Source organism: Micrasema longulum, unplaced genomic scaffold (genome assembly GCF_059751315.1).
Source record: "Micrasema longulum isolate JH-2025_06_02 unplaced genomic scaffold, ASM5975131v1 h1tg000376l, whole genome shotgun sequence".
In the NCBI taxonomy this organism is placed as follows: Eukaryota; Metazoa; Arthropoda; class Insecta; order Trichoptera; family Brachycentridae; genus Micrasema; species Micrasema longulum.
In genome coordinates, this window is record NW_028277577.1 from 498,550 (window position 1) to 520,673 (window position 22,124).

Consider the following 22,124-nt stretch of genomic DNA (forward strand, 5'->3'; position numbering starts at 1 on the left):
ATTTTTTAGACATAATAGAAATGTGTTGCATGATTGAATACTTTGTACCGTTTATGCAATATGTACATAATTTTTTTCATTTGTCATTTTATGCTGCTGACGAACCGGTTTTGCGGTTTAGTGGGTTTCATTATTGTTCCTTTTATATTTTCTGTACATTTATTTACCTTATAAATAAAAAAAAATATTTTAAAAAAAATGTAATATAACAGTGAGAAAGCCTGTACATAATTAAACATTTATTAAATCAATGACAGGTGCAGTTGGTTAGACGGGCAACTGTGAAACTGGCATGGTGGGCTTGATTCCAGCCAGTTGCAATAAAAAAATAGCATTATACTGAGTGTTCCTCGGGAAGGTTTACTACTCTTAGTAAACTCTCTGAAAAATGAAAAAAAAAAAGTTTTTTTGCTGATCAAAGTTTTATTAAATGTTAAGAATTACGTATGGAAGACATTTTCAGTTAAATGTCCGCCTCTGTTAGCCTGACAAATGCTCGCTGTTTTTTTTTTTAAATCATCACATTTTCAAAAATTTCAATCGGTGTTTCATTATTTTGCCACAAATGTTTTATGTTTCTGGTTTGTTGACATAAACCTTGTTTTTAAGATATCCCCACAAAAAGAAGTGTGGGGCTGTTAAATCCGGCGACCGAGGAGGCCAATCGACATCACCATTTCTTGAGATAATTTGTTGTGGAAACAAATCTCTCGGTAATTCCATAGTAACATTGGCCGCATGTGAAGTTGCACCGTCTTGTCGGAACCGCATGTTTATCAAGCCAAAGCATCAAAGCAAAAGTTATCAATCATGTTATGATAATGTTTTCAAGTAACAATAACTGTAACGACACATCCATCTTTAAAAAAGTAACGGCCAATGATTCCTCCAGAACACATAGCGCACTATACTGTCACTTTTAATGGATGCAAAGGTGACCGATGAATAATTAGAGAATTTTCCGTTGACCAGCGACTATTTTGTTTATTAACAAATACATTTAATGGAAATGCACCTCATCACTCATTATGATTTTTTCATGAAAATTACAGCTATACTGATCAAATTGTAACATCATATTGGCATATGTACGGCATCGTAAATGGTCTTGGGGAGGAAGCTCTTGTGTTAACTGAATTTTAAATGGATACAAATACAAATCTTTATGCATAAATTCCTACAAAGTTAAGTCCAGTTTCTTGAGCACGATGTGGAATTGAGATTGATGGATTGTTTTGAAGACTTTCTAGGACAGCAGAAATGTTTTCAGCTGATTTTCTTGTACGTTGTGGCCCAGGCTTGTGCTTACCTGCTACAGAGCCTCTTTCTTCAAAATCTTTCATTAAATGGTAAATAGTGGGTGTGCACAGTATTTCTACCCACAATTTCACATAATTTTCTAGTCATCACAATAATTGATGATTGATTTTTATCAAATTTTTTTACGGTCAAAATATGGTTTATTAAATTTTCCACGACTGCCAAATATGAAATGTCAAAATTTATGTTTACTAAAATGGCGGCCAAACAAAGTAGTAAACCCTCCCGGTGAACATCCTGCATAAAAATCAAAAGACTTTCCTAAAATAAATGCTGTCATGAATTTTATTATGTACGTGTGTGTGAAGATTTTAGGATTTGTGGTTTTTGACATGCTACCTAAATGTTTTGTCAGTTTAAAATTTATCAATAAGTGTTACAAAGTGAATGCCGATTCAATCAATAAAGTTTATTAGGTATTTTAACTTACAATCAAGATTTATGATTTTAGCTTTAAAGTTTACTAAAAAAAAATACCCCAATATGATGTACATATAACCTTACACCCCACGGCCTTCTGGAATAAAACGTTTTTTATTATAACATATTCATAAAATTATGTTGTCAATAGGCACTCCGTTGGTCAAAGCAAATATATGTATTTATATTTTTTAAATAAAATGATTAGATAGGATTAGTTAGCTTTATATTTAAATCATAAAGCATCATATTTTTTTAATCAATAAGATTTAATTGAAACATGTCTTATTACATAATTTAAAAGTTGTTTTTATCATTTCAATTGTTCAATAAAAAAAACCACAGATTTTTTCATACAATTGATTTATCTCTCTGACAAAACATCAACTAGGAAAGTGGAATTGGTACATGGCATAACAAACTCAGAAAATTACTATCGATAAAGAAAATTTAACAACCAAATATTAAATGTAACTGCCTTGCTGTAAAACTAAAGTCAGTCACAATTCAGAATATCTCAGAATAAGCCATTCACATAACACATCAATTTGTTCATTATTATTCATTAACACCCTTTTGAGACTCACCACTGTCAAAACCATGATGTTTTGTAAACTCATATTATATATAAAAATGAATTATGAAATGAAGAATTTTAAAAGAAAATTGAATAACTTAATTACAGATAACTTGTAATAAGAAGATCATATCAATGATTACAAATTTACTGTCAAGTACCGTATTTTATACATTTAAGGAGTCGGCCACCAAAGTAAATTGAGTCAAAGGATTAAAATGATAAAAATTAAGGTATTAATTATTATATCTGTAGATTCAATGATTATTTTTTTTAATCTTTAAGATATATCAACGATAGTGCAGGTAAAGTAAACAAAGAACGGTAAAAACATACATTTTCTCTATTATTCTCCACGTTATTTCTTTAATTATGTTAGATAAATAATTAATCGCGTTATTTTATTTGAAAATGAAGTATTTCACAAAGTCTAATAATAAGCATAAATCGAATGAAAACATATTATGATTAGGCCATGCAGTTTAAAAGTCAAATTCTTGAGTAAAAATGACTTAGATACTTAGGTAATATTTTTAATTGGATTACATAAGTTATATCAAACTCAAACTGAACTCATACTTTTACCAAATTACAACAATGTATCATGCAAAAAATTGAAAGAATGGGGCATACTTTGTGATGTATGAAGCGGCTAAAAAGGTAGTGAATGATAGTGTATATTTAAAAGATGGAAATCTCTTCAAAATTTTAAATAAACGAAAAATTGAATATACAAATTTGAATATGTATTGCATAGCTGCCTGAAATTTTGAATATAACTTCTGTATTATTCAGTAGTTCTTGCGGACCTAATGACAAGTAAATACAATGAATTTTAATGCAACTGGTAAAGCATGTTCTATTATGCGATCAAAATAAAACGGATGCAAACCAAAGCATAATATGATATTTAAACTTTGTTTTACCTTCTGCAGAGCGTAGATTGTGTGCATTGGGGGAGAAAAAGAACATTATTAATTATATGGTAGAGAAATAACACATTTAATCCTTTTACAATAAACGACATAAAGGGGTACAAGACATAACCATTATTTGGAGGATTGTTAGGAGGTTAGAAGAAGGTCAGGAGTGATCAAATAATAGGTTGAGGAAAAAGTCATTTCAATAATTCAATGCTTTATAAAAAGTGTTATAATCATCCGATTTAAGTCAAATATGCGCCGTTCTGTTCGATAACTTGTTGCCAACGAGAAACCAAATTACCCCTCTCGTAGAAACCCTTGTCCCTATTGGCAAAAAACTCGGGCAATCAATTTTCACAGGCCTCTATTGAGGCCAAATTTGTGCCCCCAAGCGCATTGGCCATAGATAGGAACAGGTGATAGTCACTTGGTGCCAAATTTGGACTACAGGGTGGATGCATAAGAACTTCCCACCCGCGCTCCCGGAGCTTCTGGCATGACATCAAAGATGTGTGCGGCCTGGCGTTGTCCTGATGAAACACAATTTCCTCTTTTTCCGCATTCACCAATGCTGGCCGCTTCTGTTCGATCGCCAGCTTCAAACGGTCAAGTCGTTCATAGGAGAGGGCAGAATTGAGCGTTTGGCCATAGGGGAGCAACTAATAGTGGAGTATTCCTGCCAATCCCACCAAACACACGGCAACACCTTCCTGCCGTCAGTCCTAGCTTGGCCACAGTCTGGGCCGCTTTGTTAGCTTTCGACCATGATCTCTGTCGCTTGATATTGTCGTAAGTGACCCACTTTTCACCACCAGTCACCATCCGCTTCAGAAATGAGTAGATTTCGTTGCGATTCAACAGCAATTTGCAGATGGAAATTCGGTCTAAGAGGTTTTTTTACGTGAGCGTGGGTGGCACCCGTACATCAAGCTTTTTTTAAAATCCAGCCTTCTAGAAATGGTTCAAAACGGTTTTATGATCAATATTCAGCTCCTGGGCAATGCTACGACTGCTAACATGACGGTCTATCTTGATATTTTTCATGATTTTATCGACATTTTCGATGACAGGCCTGCCAGAGTGTGGTGCATCATTCTCCTCCACAACACCAGAATGAAATCGCTCGAACTACTGTTGTGCAGCACGAACCGAAAGAGTATCGGCCCCGTATACATCGCAAAAAAAAAATTTTGTTCGCTTTCGATGAGTTTTTCCCTTTCAGGTAGTTAAAATGTAAAATATGGCGAATTTCTTCCTTTGAGACCTCCATACTCGACGCACGATAGTTCACAACTGAATCGACCAAGCGCAATACTGTCAAAAAAGCGTTTGTAGCACATCTTTACATCGCCGTATCGTATGATCTGATGTGACCAATAATGAACGAGATATACTTAGTTTAAAAAAAAGGGCGTGAAATACGAAATTACTTTTCCCCCAACCTGATATGCACGGAAATTATATACATACATACATATTACTACTGTAGTCAAATTGTTATCATTAAAAACAGCAGTTCTATATATTGACTATTTTTTAATTATAAAGATCTTTTGACTCGAAATCAATGTTTGATATCAACTAACATATTTATTTCACAATCTATTGCGAACATTTTTTTTTATATCCAACATAAATAAGTACAACCAAGAATAATAACTATGCTACGCTTCCATTTAGCAAAATATTGTAAAAAATTCAAACATTGTTAAATTCTTTGGTATATATATTAAAAATGTCATCATTCCCTTTTTACACCTAATGGTGCATAGGACACTGCATTGGTACATAAACCGCAGAGTATTTTGATGATTTTTGTTATATGAAGGTAAGATGATCAGTCGTACACTTCGGGTGCCAGTCCAGGAACTAAGAAATATTCCAGTGTAAAAACACTTTTTTTAAATTAATATTTCATGTCAACCATGTTGGGAATCAAACCCAAGACCTCTTGCATGGTAGAAAAATGCGCCGACCATTAGACTACGAGGCGGACATGTGTAAGTATTGTATATTATATATATTCATTTAATTTTAGACTGTTACTTTTGATTATAGAAAACTACATATAGATTACATATCTGTCAGTTATGAGTAACGAGGAATCAATAACTACTATACTGTTACTTTTGGTTATAGAAAACTACGTATAGATAACATATCTGCGAGTCACGAGTAACGAGGAAACACTAACTATTAGACTGTTACCTTTGGTTATAGAAAACTACATATAGATTACATATCTGCGAGTCATGAGTAACGATGAAACAATAACTAATCCGAGCATAACATTTGCATTAACATTCAACACAATTTACGTATTTTATTTAGTACCTACCAAAATACTCACTTAAATCAAAATGAATTACATATTTAGAAATAATGATCAACACTACAATGCATATTTTTAAATATAAAAACCAGTAACAAGATGAGGAATGAAAAAAAAATACATTAAGCTGTTTGAAGTGTGAAGAATAAATGTAAGAATAATAGATTATTCTAGGGAAAACCTATATGATAAAAAAAAAAAAAGAGCAGGAACCTCGTGGTATTTAAGTATGTATTTCAATTGCATCTGAAGTCTAATGTTTCTATGAACGGTTCTGCGATGATAAGGGACTATGACACAATCATATTGTCAGCCTAACTTGTAAAAAAAAATATTTTGTTCAGGGGAGAGTAAAAACAGTTTTACTTCAGTAGCAAATTGTAGTGAAGTTTTTTATTTAAATGCAACACTGTACAAATATAAAAGTTTCACAGATTATTTAAAGTTTTAATAGAAAATGCCAAAATATCATTTTTGACCTTTTGTGGCAATATTACTTATTGAATTCAAATTTATAACAAATCAATTTGATTATTAATGATCGATAGTGATGCAAATTTTGTTTCACATATGACCGATATTTTACATCTATCGAAATAATTTTATTTAACGACTCTACTTTAGTTGTTTTTTTTTATTTCGTTTAGTCAAACTTGTCTTTGTTGTTTTATATCACCATCCCTTGAGCTTACCGGTGCCAAATTACAGAAACAAAAGTAAGCCCGGAATCAACGAATGATAGCATATACTGGTAAAAATTACATTTAAAAAAAAGGACCTTTTGAATGTGTCAGTATTGTGAATACAGAGCTTGCGGAGAATAATTGTATTGATTACAAAATTATCAAATTGATATATTGATCTCAAATTTAATATTTTTAAAAACCAGTCTATTTAAATATTTTGCTAGTCAAGAAAGAAAAAAACACCAGAGGATTCCGATGACACGCTGTTGCTAAACCTAAATCACCCATAGACGTGTCTGGTAATAATTGCTAATGAATGTTTCCAGAAGCTAATGAGTAAACACTTCTTTTGTGTGACAATGAGGAAGCTTATGTGCTATCCTAAATTGTATTTTGAAAACGTTTTCTTGGAAATAACAAGAATAATGACATTTAAATGTACCTCAAAACATCTCTAGAATTCATGAAAAAACAGTTATAAATTGAACATATTTTAAATGCCTCCATGCAGGTCGTCATAATTCACAAATTAGTTCGCCTATCATAAACACTCTTTTATAATAACAAAATCCACATATTTCGTGAAACAACTACAGTGACAATGTGATGTCACAAGTAAAGATTGAAACGGGGATTTAACCCTTACGCTGCTACGCAGTTTTTCAAGAATCTAATCAGAAATCTTATTATTAATACATTTTAAAAATATTTTATCGAATACGTTGTTTTCCAAACACACTACTGTTTTAAAAATGAATAGCAATTCCAAGAAAAATCTTCCATTTCATAAATATCTAATTCAAGCCCAGTGGAGTGAGCAAGATAGACAACTCGTGCCGCCCGCAACACATTCTCGTACAGCGGTTGTAAACCCTTTCTTAATCTAAAATAAAAATAAACAAAAATGATCTCGCACAGCAATCTCAAGGCGCATTGTTTTAATAGTTATTATTGAAACGACAGTATTATGATGGTTTTTTGTTGATTGCGGGGCAAAGTGCCCTTATTATCAAACCTACCACTTCCATCAATGCATGCTAAACAAAATTTGAGTAAAATATATCTTGGAATTTGTTGCAACAGAGAGGGAACACATTTTTGCCAAGGGAATATGGAAGTCTAGGCATTTACAGGACTTATGAACTGTCATTGGCTGTATTAAATGACCACTTTACACACTGCGAAATATTCACCATTCATGATTATTTTTACATTACCTCAACTCTTGCATCTGTTGACTTTTGCAAACTAAAAGAGCTGAAACCTTTATCGAATTCATCTAGATAAATTATTTCACCTCCTAGGTAATGCCTAAAAATACTTTAAAATTTTTATGCAAGTTATTTCGATCAACAATATTTTGAGTATGTCCAAATGTTTGTATGGAGTTATTTAGATTGAAACTTCATGATAACGGGTAAATGTACTAAGAAGTGATGTTATTTCTTGGTAGATGCTATAATAAAATTTTAATTTAAAAAATAATGTTTTCGTACAACTGTCGCACAAATTGATATCACTTCCAAGAAAATATTCCGTTTCACTAATAGCTAGTTCACACATAATGGATTGAGCGAGATAGACAATAATTGCTGAAATTACAAACAGCTGTGGTAAATTACATATTGTGTACATTTATATAAATTTTTAATCTTACTTTGTTACTCCAACTGACAAGTTGACTCTGCAAAGGGTCATTTTTATTGTGAATAAATATACAAAGTATATTATTCAAAATGATAACGGATATTAAAAGTGATATAGAAATAATAATACTTCACCTAGAAACTCGGAAGTTTAGCAACTCAACCTATTTCGAAAGTGAATTCGACAATAACGATCAACTTTTAAGTGATAGTGATGATAGTTTATAAGACTCTTATGAAGAGCTCAAAATCGAAGAAGCATTTCTGAAATATTTTTGGATCGAGATCGAGCTGATATACTTTATTTACCACAATTACGGTTTGTTTGTAGAATAGTTTCTAGAATAGAGTTTGTATAGTAATAAATACGTTTTGTTTGTAAAGTAATAATTACTACCTAATGAATAGCTCAAACACTTTAATTTTACATTACTGTAGGTACCCATTATAATAAATCAACAAATGATTTTTTAATATTCAAACGTCCTAATTGACAATCATTTAGGTTCCATGGTGAATTATTTTTATATTTTATGGCTCTTTACTTATTTGTTTATATTCTTAATTACGGGGTTTTCCGGTGATATAGGGACCTTACTAGATAATAATTATTATTACATTAAAGGTAAAGTATTCAATTAGTTATTCATTACGGAAATACATCAATATTTTTGTAATCACTGTATCGGGTATAATAGCAGGGAAGACATAAAATGAGTGATTAATAATTCTTAATATTAAAATGATTTATTTTTTATTTCACTGCTTTTGCAATGTAAAAAATTCCCTGTTTCCGGTCCCGGCTAGCTAGAAGTTTCCTGTGTTTAGTTGTTTCTCTTTTTTTAAAGCACTGCAAATTTAAACATCATAAGTAAACGTATAATGAGGAAATTTAGTTATTTAAAAAAAAAATATTTGTCAATAAACTACTAAACAAAGCTTTTTTTTAATTTTTATGTATCGTATTATCGGCGCTACGAATTTTTAAAGTTTTGTATTTACGAAATTAATCCGCGTGTGACGTCGCAAGCTCTCTTCCGCTTCTTCTTGATTTGTTCTGTTGATTGCTCCATTGACGATTAGCAAACTGGAAATCTTCCACAACCCTCTTATCATTGGTTGATTCATATGAACAAGTGACGTCGTTCAAAGTAGTTCGTTTTTATTAAAATATTTTATATAATTTTTTGATTAATTTTCAAGAAACTTTGCTGTACAATTTAATGCTCGAATTTTTACCGCGCGTAAGAAAACATTTTTTTGTATTAAATTTTCCGTAGGGCTGAAATAGGTACGAAACTGAATAATAACCCGTCGAATAAGTAATTTTTATGTTTTGAAAATGTTTTATACGACTGGCGGTTAAGTGCAACAAGCAGTTCCCGAATTCATTTACCCTTTTGGGGATTATGACGTCAGCATCAGTCTAGTTAAAACTTTATGATGGGGATTAACAACAACGATATATCGTTGTTTAGCAGTCTAAGGGTTAAATACGAATATTTTTTAAATCACATTGGCGTCAATATTAAATTTGTTTTTTGCTTTGCACGGTGAAGTGCTTAATTATAGAAATAAAAGACGAATGATACTTGAATGTACAAATTTGGAATAACCAGTGACCAGTTTCATCATTTTCTCGACATCTTCAAGACTGATCTATAACATGTATTTTATTTCTATAATAAATTACAATGAATTTCCACCAAGAATTTTCACGAACAAACTCAAATGTACAGTACAGTAAAAAACAAAAGACAACTCACCAATTTCTTTTCTACTTTAGCCTTAATATCTCTGGCCAGGGTAAAGAAGGCATCCTCTACATTGACAGAGGATTTAGCCGAAGTTTCCACAAACTTGATTCCATACTCTACGGCTAACTGCTCCCCACGTTCTCTAGAGACCTGGAAAAATAATTGGGTGTTCAGCGACTTTATTTAAATCAAATATAAATCGTCCAGTTCGCTAGTAAGATAAGTTAAATTAAAAGTACATTTAAGTAAGCAGTTTTATGTAAAAATGTCCTTTGTGTCTAATTGACTGTACATTGCAAAATGACAAAAAAATCTGATGCCGAAAAACTTCAACTGTAAAAAAGGTTATATTGCGTGTCATTTCAAAAACATTCCTAAATGAATGTCCTAAAATCAGAAATTTTGCCAATGTACCCGATTGGATGATTATTAAGCATCATTTGATAAAATAAATCAAATTAAGGCACAAATCTACAATATTAGATTTAAGGTGACTAGGAGATGCCTGCCTAATGAATTGGATGATCGGTATGAGATTTATACAATGAATTTCTGAAAACTTGTATGTTTTTCATTCCTTCTCAACAATTTTAGGTCATTATTTTTGGGTCCATGATTGTATATCATCCCTTAAGGTCTAACAGCACTAAAGCATCGCTGTACTTCAATAGTGCTGCGCTTCATTTTTTTTTATAGAGTGCCGCACAGTTTAGCACTGTTTGTTTGATCCAAAACAGTGAAAAGATTATTTTCATTTTAGGCTATCATTAATTAGTGGTAAAGCAATATGAAGATCAGAAAGCTAGAGTTGTGGCTGGTTTTTAATTAATCAGTTGCAAATAGAACATTATCAAGTAACATGTGCTCGAGTTCATAAAAGATTTTGTTTAAAATGAAAATTTTGAATAAATTACAATTTATAATATTACCTGTCTCTTTTCATTCAAGTCACATTTATTTCCAAGCAACATCTTTTCCACGTCGGCACTGGCATTTTCTTCAATGTTTCGAATCCAGTTTTTAATATTTTCAAAACTTTTGTCATTTGTAACGTCGTAAACAAGCATAATGCCCATCGCTCCTCGGTAGTATGCTGTGGTTATTGTTCGGAACCTTTCCTGGCCGGCTGTGTCCCTGAAAAGAAGGTTGAAATTCAATAAATTAACTAGTAATATTTTCTTACTGTCGGATACAAAGTATTTACCCAGGTATACATTTGATTTTTATAGCTATTGACAGTTCTGGGGTGCTATTCTGAACCACTCTCGCGGCACGAGAAAACAGTTTTTCTAGTATATTTTGTATGTAAATGCCCGAGGTAATACGGCCGCGAGAGCGTTTGGAATACCAGCTCTGGGTACGTATTCTGACGGGAAGTTAAAATTTATCTTCAATTTAATTTACAAAGTAAAATAAAGTTTTCTGTATGAAAAACAGAATATGCATACAATTTTTTCTTCTATGTTCAATTATAGGCTACCGACGAAGATACTTTAAATGTTCATGCAAATATATTCATTTTCGTACACAAATATCGCTTTTTCTTTATAGACAGTCGAAGATAAATCTGTTAACTTCCCATTGTAATCGGGCCCTGAGCTATTATTTCACAACAAAAAAAAAACAATAAAAGAAGTACTTACCATATTTGTAGTTTAATTTTCTTTCCATCAAGATCTATAGTTCGAATTTTAAAATCAATGCCTGAAACAACAACAAAATAATATAGTCGTCAGTTGTCACCAATAAGAATTCAATTTTTGACATTAATTACTTATGAGGTATACTTTATACACATAATTATGCCCTGTTATCTTAAAAATGATATTTTATTTTTTTCTAATTGCATCGTATTAAATTAAAAGGAGTTTGGGTGAATCATTCCTCATTAATTCCAATTAAAATCAATTATTAAAAACATGTAGACGTCGAACGTTCTAAAGGTATTCGATACGATATGTCATACAATAAAAAGAATAATCGCGGATCGCGTGACATATAATAAAAATAGTAACTGACCGAAAATTAAACTGCGAGGTATTTTGCACAAGAAAACAATACGATGAATTCACCAATAGTAAATTAACCTTTAGAAAGATGCTGTAAAGAATGTACGGCTAAAATGACTCACCGATAGTCGATATAAACGTGGTATTGAAGGCATCTTCAGAAAACCTAAACAATATGCAAGTTTTGCCAACTCCTGAATCCCCGATCAACAATAATTTAAACAAATAATCATAAGTTTTTGCCATTTTTCTTAAAAACTGATTGACCGGATGTTAGAGACAATTCTTTTGGCATATTTTGAGAAATCGCCGTAATCAAAATGGTGTTGCCACAGTCATATATCATCTTCTTCTTCATTTATTGGCTTTTTTTCTTCCACTAACTGGGATGTTCTAGCCAAAGTGTTGTTTTATGTAATATTTTTTTATTTATGCATATAATTATTAACACATGTGATAGTAATATGTAAATATGTAAGAGGCGTTAATAGCATATCAAAAGAACAAGAGAGGCATTGCTAAGTAATTAAGTCTTGTTAGGTAGAGCTTGAGTAAGAAAGAAAACAAAACCTAGAGAGCCAGATACAGTATTATATCACTTATGAGTAAGAGACGATATTTAGTCAAGTGGTGTTTTTTGACCCCCTTGAGCAAAACATTGCATTTAGTACATCATATTCCTGAAATATTATCATAATTTCAACCTTTCCCAATTCCAGATAATTTATCATATTATGATAATTACTAACACAGATCATTGCAAATAAATTGTTTTTTTAACTTACATTTAAAAAAATCTCGACTAATGCCTTTGGTAACGGTGTGTTATACCACCGTGTAAAATCACCGAATGTAAAATAATTATTTAGCATTGTTTTTTTAATGGTGAAATATGTTAAAAGCCACTTCAAAACTTTTAAAATTTAGCGTTTTTATTGTTAAATCTAACTTTTTATTTTAAGAGACCCTATATAAGATCTGTGTTACAAAAAACTACTTGCTCTAGTAAAAACATAGTGTGTCAACTGTCTCAAAACCAGAAATACCCGTGTGTGTTATATCTTAACACCCATCTACATACGTATGTAGATCATGCATTGTTTCATTTCTATACTCAAATTAATGTTTTATTGCGTTGTGTTGTTTTATTGGTTCAAAAACATTATCTCGTTTTTCGTACTGAAATAATTTCGATACTGCTCAATGCTATAAATATATAAAATGGTCCAAAATTCCTTGTAGAATATTACTTTATATTTTACTAATTTTATGATTTTGTCAAAAAGCAGTATTTTTCGCTTATGATGGCAGTATTTTTTTTTCCAATTTTTTTATTGTAACTAAAACTGATGTACGGGAAACGTTTCAATTAGCAGTCCGGCTACTTTACCCTTTCTTACTCTTTTCGCAAAAAATATGTGATAACATCTGTTGATAAACACAAATCTTACATTATAAGTAGATACTTATATTTTGTTTTTTTTAAAAATATTATTTCCAGTCATAAATATTGTCTATGTTTGAAGTGACATACCCAGAAACCAGAGACAAACAATAAAAATCTTGTGTGTGGTAATCGTTTGTTAAAAACTTTGTGAGATTTTTTTGTAGTTTCGGCTCTGGTTTTAGCGAGATTATCGATTATGAATGATTATAATTAGAGCAGAGTTGTTTTATCAGCTGTCGAACTGAAAGCTCTTACGGTTTAATCAAGAATTTTCTCTCATTAAACAGAATAACATGTCGGGTAAATTCGCCGTTATTGCAGTATTTCCTATGACAAAACCTTAACTTTGCTCGTAACCATCTGGATCTAAGGTGAGTTTAATCGTGTTGATTTGTATTTACATGAAAATACCGTCAATTAGAATTGTTATCGATAATGATGTACTTTGGACCTTGTAGGTGTGTAGAGCATGTGTTCCGAAATTGACATTAAAGTTGACATGAGATATTTGTATTTTTCAGGCAGTAGGCGACATTGTCATGGTTGCGCATGGTATAAATCTGTACAAGCAAAATTGTTCCAGTAGCATTCATAATTGAATCGAATTAAATCATTAGAAATTGCAATGGCTCGATACTTTGAAGATAGTATTTTATTCAACTTCAGCTGGGAACAAGTGGCCTGTGGTTATTGGAAAAGATATCCTAATCCGCAAAGGTATGTCTTTGTTTATATTACATTGTAAAATTTATACTTTATCCATTAATCTCATTGTTTGGTAATCTATTTTAAATTTGCTTCATAAACCCTTTAATATGTCACCATATAAACATTATTGCATCTGCACTAACTGGCACATTAGCTACATGATAATGTGTTGTAAATGTTCAATTTCGATTTTAACATGATATTATCATTACATTTATCATTTCAATCAGTTTAGAAGAAAACATCTATCCTCGTTACAAAACAGTTTTTTTCAGATATTCTTTTTCTTTCCAAGTTACTAGACTTTAGAATGATTTACCTTTCCCGCGAAAGACATTATGAAAAATAAAAACCCTTGATTTACTGTGCTATAAATTACCACTGTAATAATAATGAGCATGTTCAGTGCTTTTTAAAAAATGTTTGTTTTTAGAACATCAAACTATACCCAAAATTATAAAATATTTTTTCATGTATCATATTAACATCGCTATGATTTTTAAAGTTTTGTAATTACTCAGCCAATTAAAAATAGAATCCCGTAGTTCTGTCCAAATACACTGAACGTTGAAAAAAATGGCTACCCGGAAACCGAAAATCTATTACAACACATTATTCTATAATTAAACCTATGACATTACAAAGTACAGTTCTCTCTCAGTAATCCACCACCCTAAAAACCAGTCAAGTGTCCAATTAGTGAAAATGGCGTATTATTATATTGCATGCATACAAATATGGTAAAGTTCAAAATAAATATTTCATAAAAAAAATCGTTTTTATTGAGGAATCTGTGTGAGAATTTGACTGTTTGAGCTTTGAGGTATATTGACAATTATTGTCTTCATGCCTCCTTCTGAAGTTTTCAGTCTCCTTCTGAACCAATTCTTCCAAAGGAACGAAGTTGAGTCTATAGGCATGCGGCGGACTATTGAATTCGACATACGAAAACCGGCGAATTATAGAGCCTGATTTTATGCTTTCAAATAGTAAAAAAAAGTTGAATTACAGTTATTTTCGGAATATCGAGCAGACGATTACTGAGAAAGTACTATAGTTCATTTTTATTAAAACCATTTTTATAAATTTTTTCATGCATTCTCGAGAAACTTTGCCGTACAATTAAATGCTCTAATTTTTACCCAAAAAGAAAACATTTTTATATCCAATTTCTTGTAGCACTGAATTTCCTCATTGTGCCCCTAAATACATCCCAAGTCCATTGCTAAGAATAAGCAAATGAAGCCTTAATAAAAGTACAAAATTGTAAATTTTGTATTATCTTTATTTTAATTATTTTTTCTGTGTCCAGGCAAATGAAGAATTCAGTTCTGGATGTGAAATAGTAACAATAGAAAACCACAATCCTGGAAGTGTTTTTGACTCTTTCGCTACTCGGGTTCCTGAAAAAGGAAATAGAGTGAAGAGAAGTCCGCCTCGTAGAGTAGTGGTTGGCGCTTTAGTCTATCATGCTTGAAATTCTGGGTTTGATTCCCGGGAAAGTTGACATAACATTAGTTTTAAATGGTGATTTTACACTGCAATATTGCTGTCCCTGAACTAGTATTTGAAGTGTAAGACTGATCACCTTACCTTCATGTAACAAATTATCAAGATACACTGTATTTGGTGAACATATGCAGTGCCCTATGCCCCACTGGGTGCGGATAGGGAAATGATTATGGGAAATGATAACCTTGAATTTCATTTTTGTTTGGTATAAAAATATACATAATGCTTACTAGGGATACGTTATTTAAAAAATGTAAATTCATCTTATTTTTGTGCATGAAAATAGGTCATCAGCAAAAAATATGTATGTCGACACTTTTGGAAGTGTTATTTTTGGGTCATTATTAATGGGGCATATCTTTGTGTTGCCAGTCTTCATGTCCTGTCGGAAGATGTTGTCAGCAGAGAATTAAAAGAGGGAAAACTTCACACCAAACGTTTGCTTACAAAAACCAACAGAGTACCTAAATGGGGAGAAAGGTAATTAACAATACTTTCATTTTTTATATTTTTTTTATTTTAATTTTAGTCCACTTTTAAATTTCCCAGATATTTCCTGTTTAAATATTTCGAATTTTTTTAAATATTATCGAAATTGAATTTTATGTATTATCATTATTTTTCTAATACAATTTTTGACATTTGTAAAAGCCATCCAAATAGCGCACACAATTTTATACTGATAAAATTTGGCGTATGCATTCATTTTTGTTCATTTGTTTAACATCGCTGTGGCTAGGATGTCACACCCATATTCACTGCTAATACAATATTGAAAAACATGTCTTGTGTATTAAAAAAAAAAACACCATTAAATATACATAATACACATTTTGTCATTGAAAATTCCAAAAAAAACTTTGTCACTAAATACAGATGTCAAATTATATTGAATTTTTTCTTAGGAAAATGATGTAGCTTAGTTTTGAAAATACTGTTTTTGTCCTGTCATTTATAAGTTAACAACAATTCTGTATTATGCTCTTTCAGATTTTTTAGTGCTAAATCCGTGAAAATTGTCGAAGAGAGTATTGTCGATCCAAAAAAGAAAATTCTTATCACCTACACTAGAAATTTGGGTTATGCCAAAGTTATGGTGAGTTTTGCTATAAATATTGCGTTAGTAATATATTTCACTGAGAAATATGCTACATTAATTTCTTAATTAGGACACATCTGTGGCTTGGTTCTAAAAGGGCCAATGTCATTAATCGCAATATTACAGGAGAGTAAGAGTTTTCAGCTATTCTGAGGAATTATAATTAACGAGTTTGATAATGCATATTAATAAAAAACATTACCACATGTGTATGTGTATATAAAATAGTTCAATTTATGTATATATTTTTTTAATTGACATCAACCCTTTACAAAATGTTGGCAAGAAAAAAATTCAATCTGACATTGGCCCTTTTAGATCTAAGCCACATATATAATGACGGCTTGTGATACATCTATTCTAATATTGAAATGAAAAAAAACCTCTGTTAGTTCTGTTTATCAAGAACCTAAAGCAGTAATAGCTAACCTTTTTAGCTGTGCGTGTCAAAATTCTGACAAAATCTGTCTTGACCCGGTTGCCATGTCACACCTTCACAAGGAATATTATGTAATATTTTTTCAGTCCTATTAAACGAAAGAGTTTTGTTTTTGAAATATTATTATTAAAAGGCGAAAACGAATCATTATTTAAATAAGTAACTGTTTTGTCGCTGAATTGCATAGAAATCTTGCGAAAAAGTGGATCGCTCGTTCTTGGGCGAAGATCGTCTGTAAACGGTGTGTGTCACCCAAAATGTCTCGGTGTGTCATTGGTTACCTAAATGATAGAATATCACTGACCTAGAGTATCTAAAAGCTTTCAACTAATCTTTTGTTTTGTATTTGTACTGTCTAAATAAATTTACTATGTATAAAATGAAACGAATATTCAATATATTGACAGACTGAGCCACAATATCATACCTAGTTTTGAGAAATATGACATAAGTTGACCAGTTAACAAAAAATACATATTTTCGTTGAAGTACCAACTGAAAAAGTTTGTTACCAAAGAGATATTTTGTATTTTATACTTGGGTCTTTTTATTACCAAGACATCTTTTGTCATTTAGTTTTTTGTTTATTTTATGTTCAGTAAAACTTTATTTTTATGATTCTCAATTTTTATTTTGTTCTATTCAGAGTGTAGTGGAGCGGGTAGTGTACCGAGAGGCAGCGGGAGGAAAGTGTGAAGCTCTGCGCTCTGCATGGGTGGACTCACAGGTCATGGGCTTCTCTCGAGCTATTCGTGCATTCGGCATTGACAGGTTCAGGAAAAACTGCAGTCACATGGTAAGTACATTCATGATTAATTTATATAGCCTCATTCCAAAGACCAATTATTTATTTGAATAAAAAAACATAAAATAATTCCATATTACAACAGAGATGAAGAACATTTAAAAGAAGGTAATATAGAAGTCTAGGCATCTACAGGACTTATGACCTGTCAATGGCTGGTTTAAGTGGCCACTTTACACACTGTGTAACATTCACCATTCTGTCCATATTTGTTATAATATGTTATTATAAAAGCTCCCCAAGGAGTTAAATCCAGTCCTTGTCTACAAAAATTTGGACAAGCTCAAAATATTGTTGATAAAATAATTAATTTTTATTTAAATACACATTTTTGTTCAGTTCTGTATCGTGCTGAACAAAATTTTTCAACAATATTGATATAACAATTTCATCATTCCCTTATTCCCATGTAAATTATGCATATGTCACTGCATTGGCACCAATTGTAATGTATCTCAATATTTTTTGTTAAATTGAGTCAAGATGGTCAGTCCATGTTCTGTAAAATATTGCAGGTACACACATTCAAATTAATATTTCAACAATGTTTTAGGTTTGTTGAAATGTTTGCAGACATGGACTAGATTTCACCTCCTGGGGAGTTATCAAGCTTAATTTATAACAGAGATGGAGAGCATTTAAAAAAGGAAAATGATAATAATTCAGTCAGATGAATCTCACCTGCATTAATAAAGGTTTCAGCTCTTTGACTTTGCAAAAATCAACAGACAAGAATTGAATAAATATAAATGTTCGAACTTAAGCAGAATAATGTATGTTACACAGTGTGTAAAGTGACCACTTAAACCAGCCAATGAGAGATCAAAGGCCCTGTAAATATCTAGACTTCCATATTCCCTTCTCTAAAATGTTCCCTATCTGTTTATTTATTTATTTAATAAACGCCCAGAGGGCTCTTACAATATTTGGTTAAGAAGTACATAAAGTATTATAGTAATTGACATAAAATATAATCAGAATTGTATACATTAAATGTTAATAAACCATTACATATGCTTCTTAAAGTATGCTGGCGGTAATTTATTAATTATAACTATTTTTTTTAATGAGAATATTTTGTTATTAGAATGCTGAAAATGCCAAAATAAATTGAACTAGAGTTAAACACACCTTGGAAGAAGTTAACCCACAGCGCTAGTACCAAAATGGGTGATGTTTGCTTTTGTTGTATTTTTTCCCCTGTTTTCAATGATTCATTAGATCTTTGTTATTTTGGAAATAGAAGCAATTTTATTTGTTGTTACGGGGATTTATAAAAAAAAAAACAAGTTTATTAGATTATCCCTTAATATTGTTCAATATTTTATGAAAATATATAACTAAGTAGTCGTATCGATGATTCAAGAGTATATATACTTACATTAGAAGAATATCTACTCTCCATTACATTGAGTAAAGCATGGATAAAAACATATGAATTATTATGTAAAAACGATTTCATTTATAATGTCAAAAACAATGAAAATATGAAATTTCACAATGAAAAATGGATATGTTATGATATATTGCACGAAACAAACATTTTTTTACTCAAAGTTAGGATTTTTTTTAAAAGGCATCACTAAACAAGCCTTTTAAAAAATGTACTTGTCTCTTGACATTTATTTTTTAAAGCTATTATAGGTTATTTGAAAGTTTTTTAAAACGATTTTTTCTTCACAGTGGGTTATGATACGTACAAAACTTTCCGCATTGTAATTGTAATCTAGGCTTTTATTATTATTATTATTTACAAATAAAAGACGAGTGATACTTAAATTCACAAATTTGGAACAACCGGTGACCGGTTTTATCGCTTTCACAACATCTTCGAGACTGGATTCAAGTGACTCTCGTCTTTTATGTCTATAATAAATTATAAAGAACTTCCACCAAGAATCTTCATAAATAAACTTGAGTGTTTTAGAGAATATAGATTTTAAAACGTAAACAACAACCGGAGCGAGGAAATGTCAACTCTTGGCATGGAAGAGAGCAGTGCAGGGGAATTTAAGCTCTCGTGAAATATCATTGTGATTCTTCCTAAATGTGTCTGTCTCTCTTGTTTGCAGGTGATAGGCTTCAACCATGTTTTATCCAATATGTTCCCCCGTCCCAGCTCTCCCCTCTCCCCCTCTCACCCCGCCGGGCTGGCCGCGGGGCTCAAGGGGGTGAAGGAGGCGGCAGACCGCGCCACGGCCAATGTCTATGCCTCGGTCCACCCCAACAGTAGTTGATCCATCGGCCGCTAAATCCGGTCAAAGATCTCTTAAAATAGCACCGTACTTAATACTTGAAGGCGTTGCATGTATAAGAACTTATGGCAAAAGTTTAGTTAAACCTGTTGATTGATCATATAGTTAAAAATTGAAAGTAATAATTTTGTAAAATTGTTGCTAATATTTCGATGTTAAACTATTATGATCAAACAACCAGCCTCTACTACCGTGTGACTGGTAAATAATACTCACAGTGTAATACTCGCACAAGATTAAAAAGTGTATTTATTAACAGACTTAAGTCCGATTTTAAAAGAGTTAACACAATGATTTAAAGGAGTAATGAAACATTATTCTGAATTTAAAAAATGTAAAAATAAATAATAAAACCAGGTTAGTCATGGCAAAACTATTAAAGTGCCAGAATTGAAATATTTTTACTCTAAAAATGTTTACAGTGGTAACATCAGTGCATTAATGACTCTGTTTTCTGTTCTAATGAGCTTATCTGATTTAAAATATTTTTTACTATTTTTAACAGGTAAACAAGTATAATCTGATACCTGTGCTTATTTTGCTTAGATACAATAAATTATAATTGTCAAAATAATCACTTCAACTATTGATAAACTAATTATCAAAATTACAGTTTATTATAACTAAAAAAATCTTATCTTGGTAATTTGTTGAAAACATGAAATAAATAAATAATCAAAAATATTAAGTATTCGCTTATAAAAGTTATGCAAAATTGCTATTGTTATATTTTTTAAAAAACAGATTATTAATGACTTGTCTTGTGTTAATTCCAGACTTGCGTTTTATCAAATAATATGAAAACTATGCCGTTTGTCGTTTATGCAATGTCTCCAACTATTAAAATTAATGAAAAGTATCCGTTAGTAAAATATAGTCCACCAAAATTAAAGCAGTATGTTCCGTTAAAAACGGTTGTTATATCACTTATTGCTAATGTTGCTTCACTCTATAGGCGTCCAAGTTTTATCTTATAAACTGTTAGTATATTCAGCTGTTTAGGAATGTTGATTGTTGATAATTGTTTTTGAATTGATTAGAGATTTTGTAAAGCTCAACTATAACTTTTTTTTTTAATGTGTGCACTTCTCTAAATCTTTTACTAAACCTTATTATGTAAACCCGTAAAATACTTTTTGATTCCATTTCAACCGAATAATTGGACGCAATATTGATCAATTGCTACTTAAAATAATAGCTAAATGTTATTCAGTAATATTATTTAAAGTGATTTATACCAGCAATGTTTTGAGTATGCCGAAATGTTTGTAGACAGACTGGATTTCACTCCCTCAGAAGTTATTAAGGTCTAAATTTATTGCAACAGAGAGGTAAAACATTTTTAAGACTTCCATATTCCCTTCTTAAAAATGTACCCCATCTCTTTGTAGTTAATTAAATTTATCCCAGTTTATCAATTTGCATTAGCAGTTTGTCCTCCGAACTTAACATAAAATGTAAGTGTTTTTGTAATATATATAGATACATACATAATAATTTATCAATTTCAGCAAATCTTATCAATCTTCAGTTAATGTTTTAATCTATAAATTAAATGCATATTATTCTTGATCATAAAATCACAACCCTAATCATCAACTTCCATTTTGAGATAAATTTATAAGTTTGGACGTCTAATGGTGATATCGAAAACGTGGTATTAAAATGGTGTTTATTTAATGGTACAAATATGTTTTCAATGACATGAATTCATTCCCTACATATAATTACTGCCTGTTTTGTATATTTTTGTTGATAATATAAGGCTTTGTGTAATATGATGACATATTTTTAGTAATCTGTTTACTAATCCAATAAATTTTATCCGCGCTCTTTAGAATTAAATTTAAAAAAAAATTGTGTTCTTATAATTTACCCAAATATTTCAAATTTCGGTGGTAAATAACTCACTATTAGAACATTTAAATCAAGTTGGGGTAGAGTGGGGTTCGAACCTAAGACCTCTGATCCGTGAGACCGCAACACTAGCCACGGGACCACAACCCGATTTAACAAAATGTTAGAAACAGTAGTGACATGAAAATTTACCCAGAATAAACTATGATACAAAGTACCCATAGTAAAGTAAGAGACTGCATAAACTATCAAAAATGGGAGGATACTCATTATTGGTATATAAAAAAAGTACATATATAAATGTTTACAAACAATATTAAATTCCGATTAAA

The 22,124-nt window shown here is 31.1% G+C and overlaps 2 protein-coding genes across 2 annotated transcripts in view; one reads left to right on the top strand and one right to left on the bottom strand.

Annotated features, from left to right (window-relative positions):
- The window catches only part of Rab8 (RAS oncogene family member Rab8), a 14,853-nt gene extending 2,827 nt beyond the window's left edge, over positions 1 to 12,026 (bottom strand). Inside the window, exons 1-4 of the mRNA XM_088225615.1 lie at positions 11,793 to 12,026; positions 11,305 to 11,365; positions 10,591 to 10,795; positions 9,671 to 9,811 (exon numbers count right to left, since the gene is read on the bottom strand). Of these exons, the coding sequence (XP_088081741.1) occupies positions 9,671 to 9,811; positions 10,591 to 10,795; positions 11,305 to 11,365; positions 11,793 to 11,916 (531 nt within the window). The 5' untranslated portion in view covers positions 11,917 to 12,026. The remainder of the gene's footprint in view (positions 1 to 9,670; positions 9,812 to 10,590; positions 10,796 to 11,304; positions 11,366 to 11,792) is intronic.
- A 1,143-nt stretch (positions 12,027 to 13,169) lies between these two features.
- On the top strand, positions 13,170 to 21,716 carry prel (preli-like). Its single transcript, XM_088225618.1, has 6 exons — positions 13,170 to 13,488; positions 13,639 to 13,834; positions 15,710 to 15,817; positions 16,328 to 16,433; positions 17,522 to 17,671; positions 19,753 to 21,716. Exons 2-6 carry the CDS (start codon positions 13,743 to 13,745, stop codon positions 19,915 to 19,917), a joined length of 621 nt encoding a protein of 206 aa, XP_088081744.1. The 5' UTR covers positions 13,170 to 13,488; positions 13,639 to 13,742; the 3' UTR covers positions 19,918 to 21,716.
- The last annotated feature ends 408 nt before the right edge of the window (positions 21,717 to 22,124 follow it).

Excerpts from the sequence above, each read along its gene's own strand:
- prel (XM_088225618.1), top strand. The coding sequence starts at position 13,743 with ATGGCTCGATACTTTGAAGATAGTATTTTATTCAACTTCAGCTGGGAA. Across the intron at positions 13,835-15,709 it reads AGATATCCTAATCCGCAAAG|TCTTCATGTCCTGTCGGAAG; the intron begins GTATGTCTTTGT and ends TTGTGTTGCCAG. Across the intron at positions 16,434-17,521 it reads TGGGTTATGCCAAAGTTATG|AGTGTAGTGGAGCGGGTAGT; the intron begins GTGAGTTTTGCT and ends TGTTCTATTCAG.